General features: G+C 40.4%; 1 protein-coding gene across 1 annotated transcript; it reads right to left on the bottom strand.

Moving 5' to 3' along the window:
- Positions 1 to 893: 893 nt before the first annotated feature.
- On the bottom strand, positions 894 to 8,687 carry SLC25A17 (solute carrier family 25 (mitochondrial carrier; peroxisomal membrane protein, 34kDa), member 17; the record flags this gene model as incomplete). Its single annotated transcript, XM_010149240.1, has 5 exons — positions 894 to 1,047; positions 1,505 to 1,587; positions 5,734 to 5,829; positions 7,730 to 7,875; positions 8,571 to 8,687. Coding segments are annotated over 5 exons (590 nt in total), but the record flags the coding sequence as incomplete, so codon positions are not given.
- Between the last annotated feature and the right edge of the window lie 333 nt (positions 8,688 to 9,020).

Below are 9,020 nucleotides of genomic sequence, written 5' to 3'. Positions count from 1 at the left end.
TCTTCAGAACAATCCTACTGCAAACTTAATGATGGACACAGCAGGATTTATTTGGATTTTATGGCCTAGGCCTATTGAACAAAACAATGCAAAAAGAACATACTCACATTAACTGGGACAACAAGTTATGACCTTTACCTTCATGGTCAGGAAAGCGCCTGGGAAGATCAGGGGAAAAGCAATGAAAGCACATTTTTGAAAGGGCATCCCACCTCCGAAGCAAAAGGTCTGTGTGAGACCTGTCTGCGTGAGAACGTGGTGTGAATGCACATATCCTCACAAGGAACAGGGTTACAGGACTTCATCTACTTCTGTGTGGCAAGTCCATTTTCTTGAAGCAGCTTGAGGTACTCAGCTTGAAAAGGCAAGAGGTTATGTTCCTCCTATCTAGCCAATCTGCATTCAAAATTCAGAACAGGTGGGTTAAAGAAGGCTGCGCACCTACTCACCAGTAACGTACGTTCTAGCAGTTCAGAAATCTCACTGCCAGATACCTGGGGCAATATTCCGCCGTTCTGTGCCACAAACACGCTTGAAGTTAAAAGAAAACTGTGTCGAAAATCTTGTTCTTTATGCATTGTTTTAATGAACCAAATATGAAGTGACATAAACACAGGTCAAGGAAAACAACATGAAACCAAGCCCAGCAGCTGCTGACAGAGGGTGAAGATAGAAGAACAGAGGATTTGAGGGAAAACAAGAAAGCAGAGAGAGATATTCATTCTTGACAAGAATGACAATCAAATTATACAGAAGTTAAAATTTCATGTCATGTGCTTAAATAAGGTCTTTGCTTGTTTCTTAACACAGTGAGTCCACAGAAGAGTAGGGAATGTGCTATCCCTGAATTCATGGAATGTGTTTTCTAGACCCCATCATCTTTGGCTTAGGTTCCTTTTTTAATGCCTGCGTGAATGCTTTAATCCCATGACTGTGAAGGTTGCAGCAGTCAGCTTCTCATACACTAGAAACATAAGAGCAGCAGTAAGGACTGTCTGCAGGAGCTTTGCTTCCAGGCCTTTGTAGAGTCCCATTAAGCCAAAACGCCTAAGGAGGAAAAAAAAAAAAACCCCAAACAAACAAGAAAACAAGTGTGAATAGCTTTCCAAAAGTAAACCAGCACACTACAAAGAAGAGTTAACATCATGAGTTAGTGACAACTGTAAGAATCTTAAATTTAATCTTGATCTCTTAAGTGCCAACTATGTTTAATAATATTTTACAGATAAAATTCTGCAGAAAGTCAAGTCTTTTGTGCAGGAAACTTGCTGCTTTTCAAGATGAGAGCCAAATGAACTGGTATCCACAGATACCACAGGAAGTGGTATCAAGGGAGAATTTGGGTTTGTGTACTTATTATGCAACATATTACAAAAAACAAGTTGACTGAAATGGCACATTTAAGGGAGGCAAAAAAACCCAAAAGTCAGATCCAGCAACATTTCCAACGTATTAGTAATACTCAAGTCTTCTATATCGTTAGGAAAAAACCCCGAAAGCTCACCTCACTCTCTGTTGAAGAAGGTACAGAACATTTCGAAGACTGCCTAGCGTTCGGTTTTCCGGGTTCAACCTGTGGCGCCCAAACTAAAAAAGAGGAAGAGCATTTTGTTGTACTATTTCCCCAAGGTGCAAAGCAGAGAGCCCAACTTGTATAAAACTGGAGAGCCTATCTTAATCTCTGCCCATTTTCCAGGTTATACCAGCCATGAGCGAAAAACTGAGGCCAAAGGTCACACGACTGAGCTTTACAGAGCAAGTGTTAAAATGGTACGTGCTACAGTACTTTGCTTTGGTTTTAGGATGGATTCCAAGAGTGTTACACACGGCCATGTCTGCTCTCTTTCGGTTGCTCTGGAGGAGACAGTTTTCAAGACCTCAAAAGCATCATTTGCGGAGTCTTAGTAGGAATATGACAGTCAAAGCAAGTTCTTTCTGGTGTGCTCAGCTTTCATTTAACAAAGATTCAAAGCCTCAAACATCTGCAAACCATTATTACATTGAGACTGCATAGTTGAACCCAAAATTTATCTGCCTGGCAACTGTCTTGGAGCAAAACATTTGCATGTGAACTGCTGTGGAAGAATCCCAAAGTTTTTGATCCACCTAATGGCCTAAACACTACTATGTTTTTTACTCACTGCATATGCTCACCCCCAAACTGGTTTTCAGTGGGCATGATAGCTGCTGCTGTAATTTTGTCTCAGAGTTAAACGAGCAATTTCAGCAACTCCTTTTCTAGCATGCACTGATACTCTTATCTGATACAGGTCGACAGCACTGTCAGCAAGCTGTAACTGTGAATTATTAATATACAAGGGTTGCCACACTGGCATTTACAACAACTTAGCCAAACAGCTTTTGGAGCCTGTATTATGCATCCGTGCTAAGAGAGGTGAACTTGAGCAACTGCCTGTGGATGAGTTTCTGCCAGAACTTACTCTGGCAACTGCTACTTCTTTGGCATACGAAATTACCACTGACAGTCGGCAGAGTATGCAAGCAGATTTAGGCAGATCAGAAATCAGAAGAAAATTTCAGGGCCCTTTGCTATGTCTTAAGAACTCAGGTGTAAACAGCAGCACCAGAATGCTACTGGAAATCTGCCTTCATTAGGCAAATATGTGCTCACAATGCACAGTCGTCTCCTCAACAACTAATTCATCTGAAATTGATAAATCAGTGTGATGGATTACTGTCAAAGACTCAGACACATCCCAAAAAACCTGCTAACTGGGTTCCAAGTTATAATGCCAGTCACTGCTCAGATTACTCATAGGCTTCCAGCTACCCAAGGATTAGGTGTTTCCTTCTCTTCTCCACAATCGGACTATTTTTGTACTGCAAACAAATGTTCATCAAGGGGCGGGGTGGGGGGGGGAAGTCCATCTCTCCCTAGGAAGGCAATTCGCCACTGACTACTGCATACGATTTCCCAAAGGGAACAGCATTCTCTACACCAGGGGAAAAAGAGGCTTGAGTTTTAAAGCAAACTTTTTCACCCAGGATCACTAAGAACATTAACAGTATTGCTATTCCTCCAGACACAAATCTAATTTATCCACTGTCTACTGACACACAGGTTAAGAACTGCTTCACTGCACAGCAAGGAACTCCAGTGTCATTTTTAATGACCGAAAAGGAGACAGACATACCAAATGGCAAGGCTGGAAGCTGCTTACCACTATCAATTACACAGGATAACTGCTCATTATACAAAAGCAAGAACAGTGCTTTGCCAAGAGGTTGAAAGCAAAGGTGTGGAGACTTCATTACAAAGAACCCTAATAAGTCAAAAATAAGTTTCTTAAGGTTTATGACTGAGAAGAAGAAAGTCCTGTACATCTACTTTGATGATAGAACTTAATTATGACGTTTAAGGTTTTATGAATTATACCAAGCTTGTATTAGCTTGTAAATCTGCTAGAATTATTTCAAAACCCCTACAACTACAAAAGTATACTTCTTGCAGAATGACATTTCTGAAAATACTAAACCTTTATTTCTAACTTATTTTTTTAGGATCACTTGGTGTGAGTGACAAAAACTTCATCAAATAGAACAATGCGAGCTTTAGATTAGAAAACACATTACAAAGCAGTGCAAGTTTGAACTGGCCAGCACACGTATGACAGATGCACGTTTCTGCTCTTCTCGCCAGAAGTGTTCAGGGTTTATGGCTATTACTTCTTTCATAGAGGAAAAGGAAAGAAGTCACCCCTACTGACTGCAGAACTAGAGATAGGGTACTTGTGTTCCCTCCCCATCGTCATAGGGAGGGGATGGACTGGCACAGAGAAGTAGCATCTTGGCCAGCGTGAAATGAATCCCACCAGCACCAGGACAGTGACGGTTAGCTGTGCCCTAGCAGAAAGGGAACTCTTCGCCGCTCAGGCAAGCCGGCAGTGAGCTCGCTGACCTCAGCTGAGGTGAGCAGTAAGCAGCAGCTGGTTAGTGCATCAAGCCAGCACCACAACTTACCAGAGCGCCCTGTTTTTTTTTTTTAAAGGACACTGTCAGCAAGAGACAGCAAAACTTTGTTCCAAGAGCCAAAAGGAAACAGACAAAACATGAAGTAATAATCACAAGATTGTATCCATTTCTTTAGCAACCATGGAAAGGAATAAGGGTTGAAGCTTTTACGTTGATGTAGCCCCATGAAAACTGCACTGCTGCGCAACGCTAAGGCTAAAACAGAGCACTCCAACTTTCCCTCCAGTTCTCCTTCACACCAGCAGAAAACGCATCACAAACTAAAAACAGACTGATGTTGCAACTTATCCAAACAAAGCTGGATTTGCTTAAATGTTCTCCTGTATCTGTCACTTCAGTAGTAGAAGCCGTGTTACTAGTTCAACTCCCAAGATGTCCCCGGGCTGTTAAGACAAGGTAAGACATCGAATGAAGGCACTGGCTCAACTGACCACCGAAAGTTCTGAAAGCTTCAGAAAAACGTGATTGCGGTCAAAACCAGAGTGTGGCTGACACATCTACGATGCAGATGCCACCGTGTGCACCATTAGGGTGGCGAAGTAGAAAGCTGCGCAGACACAAAAGTTTTATCTGGTGTCTTTCCAGGGTAGCAACAGCCACAGAGTAAATACATTCAGGTCCTGTTGGTTTGAAACACAGCATCCAAACCATCTTTTTTACAGGCTATCAAAAATCAAAATACATTTAGTCCACTCTAATTAGAGAGAAGAAAATCTAAAATAATGACAAAACTTGCATGAAAGTAATTTTTTTTCAGATGTACAATTAACAAGAAAAATCCCCTATTAGGCAAGTTTGAAAAGTGATAACCTTAGCAGGGAAGACTCACATTCAATAACTCAACTAATTCTCCAAATTTAGACAAGTTTTAGAACACCTATAATGGCTTTACCATGGACGCAAGTTAGGGCTTCTCCTTACTTAGGAAAATAGCACTGTATTTCATGTGGAAATATTTATTAAGATTTAACTGTTAAAAGTCATCAAGAAACATGCTACAAAAGTAAGATTGAAAAGCACAGACATTAAAGTACAATAGGCTCACTTACCTATGGCCAAGCCTCTCCCCCTACCCCCAACTTTGTCTTGCTTCAGTATTACACCAATATTGGTACAGACTGAAGGTACCAGCACTATCCAGCATACACACAAATTGGAAGTGAGAATAAATGCAAGTGCTTCCGTTACCACTACAATTAGTGTACACGGCCAGGCAAGTGGTTAAAGACATTATTTATGAGGGAGCTCAGCTTCCCCTGATGAATCATGTTCTGGCTACTGACAAGGCCAGGCCATCATCCGAATAAAACAAAACCTACGAAGAGAAGTTATTTTTGGATTACCCTAGGTCATCTGGAAACAAACTGGGTTTAGAGAATTTAATTTTAACTTCCCACTTGACACATTTTCTATTTATATTCGAAGCAGCAAATCTACATTTTTGTAGTGCCTAAAAGCAGTATGGTGCATCAGCTTCCGCGGGACACTGTAGTGATGCATTATGCAGTCAATCCTACCAGCTGCTTGAAACAAACGTGCACCAGTAATACCAAGTTCTATAAGAATCTGTCAGTAAAAGATCAAAGAAGAAAGGCACCTTTATCAGTGACCTGCATTGTGCAAAAGGAGCTCCCAAAATGAGGGGTTCATTAACACAAAGCAAAACAGGCCACGTGAACACGGCTTGTTTTATAGGGAACAAGTCAGAGGCAGTTACCCTGAAATGAAATTATTACTTACCCGCAGGATTGACTGTACTGTCTGCAGAGGGTAAGTGAGGGTGGTGGCAACCGCTTTGGCTATTGCACCAATGACAAAAGCATCCAAAGACGTCAGCTGTTCAATAGATAAAGAACATATTACTTCCACGTAGTACCAAAACAGCCAGTTACCTCTGTGTGTTTAGGGATTCTGTACTGGTACCTGGTAACCGGTCATCTAAGAATCTCTGGCAGAGATTTCTCAAAGTCTGTGTCTTCTCATTTTAATAAGAGTTAATTATAGTTTAACCAGCTTACTTTCCTACAACTAAAGTGCATTTGTAACTTCCACCTGCTCACAAGCTTTTGCATGTCTCGCTAGAACTAGGTTACTGAAACATGGTGGAGATGAAGCCACACAACCAGACCAATTTAAAGCACCAAGGGTAGACAGAAGACAGGGAAGCAGCATTTAAACGTACCATCAATCAATAAGCACTGCAGCTTTTGCAACGTTTAAACTGACAAGTCACACAGCACGTGAAAAGGTGACTCCTTGAGCATCACACTATAATCCCGAGACAGAATCGCTACGCTACGAGGCAGAATTTTTGTCGTGATAACATAGGGTGAAAATGTCATTCCCTGTTAGTTAAGAACACCTGCTTGAAGCTCATCCTCACCTCCAAAGCCCAGAGTGTTCCATGATGCAGCAAATAGATTGTTACAGCCTAAGATGATTACAGTGCATCTCAGTCTAACCGCGTGAACGAAACGCTGAAAATAAGTCGGTTCCAAATTTGCAAAATATGTGGATTGCAATCAGAAATATGCACATACAAGCATATCTTTAAAAGAAGTCAATATGATATACTTCAGAATCAGAGAAAGATCAAATAGAAAGAAAAATGCTGTCCAAAATAAAAGTGACCATTGCTAGGGGAAAAAGTATTTTTCCTCTCCACTCGTCATGGACAAAACGCCCTAATTTAAGGCAGAACGAAGTAATTCAAAAGAAACACAAGAAATAAATATTGCAATTAGCCAACAGGCAAATAAAGCAGAAGGAAGCTTAGCACATCACTCAAAAGATATCATCCATAATGTAACTGGACATCAGGCAGTGCTACAACTGCAGTATTGACTAAAGATGGAAAAAAAAACTAAGCCTCATTTATGATGCAAAACCTCATGCAAAAATAGTTTCACTACGTCTTGAGGAAAAACAAAATGACTTTGTAACATTTCCATACGATCTAACATTTTAATACAACCAAACGCACTCTAAGTCACAAATTAACAGCAAAGCACTGCAGCTTAAACATGTATCATGACATTATCCTAAAAGGTAACACAAATGCTTTTCAGTTTGCTAGAATGTGAGAGGAACACGAGTTCAGGTGAGATGCTCTATCTGATACAGAGAAAAAAGAAAAAGAGTAAAGAAAAAGAAGCGGACTATAAAGTAGGGACAGAAAAGTGATTCTACCTCTATATAGAGAATCAGGGAGGTACGACTGCAATGCTACATTCAGTTCTAGTGTCCAGGCTTGGAAAAAGGATACTGAAAAATTGAGGGCTTCAGGAAAAAGTGTGTTATGAAAATGACAGGGTCCAGAACAAATCTGTGATACTTCAAAGGCTCAATATATTTGATTTACTGGAGAGAAGGTGAAGAGGTGACTTCAAAACAGTCTGCACGTACATACTTCTAAAACAGATCTGTTAGAATCTAAATTTCTACTTTAAATCAAGGCCTGTGAACAAACCTAAACAAATATGGACAAGAGGTACAGTTTTATTCTTACAGGAGGAAGAATTCGTCACAGCAATAACTCCCCTAGGGACATGAAAGATTCACATCTCACTCCACAAACATGGATTTTCTTTATAAGATATACTAATTCAAAAAAACCCTCAAAAACACAAGTACTAAAACCAAACCTACATTTCCAAATTTGCTTAAATAACACATGTCAAAGACCCTGGCTTATAACAAAGAATGTCCATCACACCTGGCCTCAGAACATACTCACTCGCAGCTGCTTTTTCAAAAGCTTCCGTTTAAAGCCTTCATAAAACATGAATTGTATGGCAGGATTGAAAACCAGCAGCAAGGAGGGGAAAGTACCATTCCATAAAGCTAAGACTCCTTCATCTCGTATTATCTGATGGAAGGCATCTGAGAAGACAGGTGGAAAAATAAATCATTAAAATCTTGAGTACAAAATTCTGACTGTAGATGAGAAGAGTTACACTTAAAGCCTAATATTCAGAATGTATCAAAATCCACTGCAGTCTCTTATGTGGCTTTTTTTTTTTCATCTCCCATTCTAATCTGGAAGTTAACATCATAATAGTGACAAAGGAGGTTCTTGCTCACATCTCCATGAATGTAAACAAAGCTTATCATCTGCACAGACACCCCACTCCTTTTAGTACAAGCTCAGCATCACCATTAAGGTCTTCTAAACCTTCTTCAAAACGGCAGTATCTATTTATTTATTTTTAAAAGGAAGACAGCCTGAATTTGTGGGTGATTAAGAGATTAAGGTGAGAGAATTGGCAGATTGTCTGTCCAAACTCAGACTGCCAGCTACCACCTCGCTGGACTCACTATTATTCCCAGATCTGTACGATAAGATACCTGCCTTTGCAAAAGGTATTTTAGTTACAGGGGTGAATACTGCAAACTCTCGTTACCATCAGAAATGGCCAAGTCCAGTTTCCTGTAAAACTCAATGACTGCAAAGCGATAGGGAAGCAGAGAGATTCCACAGTGAAATTGGTTACATGAAGAAAAGCCTTTGAACATCAAAGTTCTTAATATATTTCATTTGAAGAACTCTCCGGTTGAAGACCACAACAGGTACTTACCTATTATGCCTTTGTAGTTGGTTGGTACAATATCTTCATTTCTAAATTTTGCTCCCTGCAGCTTCAGACGTGTGTTCACTACCCAAAGAGGAGTGGTCAAGAGTACGTTCACTACACCTAGTGCAAAACACAGCACAGGATTTCAAATGCTTTCGTATCCCCTTTCACACCGACTCACATGCTACTGAAATTACTGGTGGGAAAAGGGGAAGAAAAAAAATATCACAGCACATGGCAAAAGTAACCCGGTAATTTGTAAGAAGCTACTCCAGGTATACCCCCCACAGCCCCACCATGAATGCGTTGTCAGCAGACTGCATGCAGTGGGAAGATGTTTCTGCTCCTCCTCCCCGAAACTAAAAACACAAAACCCCCGAACAACAAAATAAACCAAATATGAACACGTTGAAGGACTCTTAAAAACTTGTTACTTTGCTGCATACTACACCA

The sequence above is a fragment of the Eurypyga helias genome, unplaced genomic scaffold (genome assembly GCF_000690775.1).
Source record: "Eurypyga helias isolate BGI_N326 unplaced genomic scaffold, ASM69077v1 scaffold4343, whole genome shotgun sequence".
NCBI lineage: Eukaryota > Metazoa > Chordata > Aves > Eurypygiformes > Eurypygidae > Eurypyga > Eurypyga helias.
This window is presented reverse-complemented; position numbering and strand designations above follow the sequence as displayed.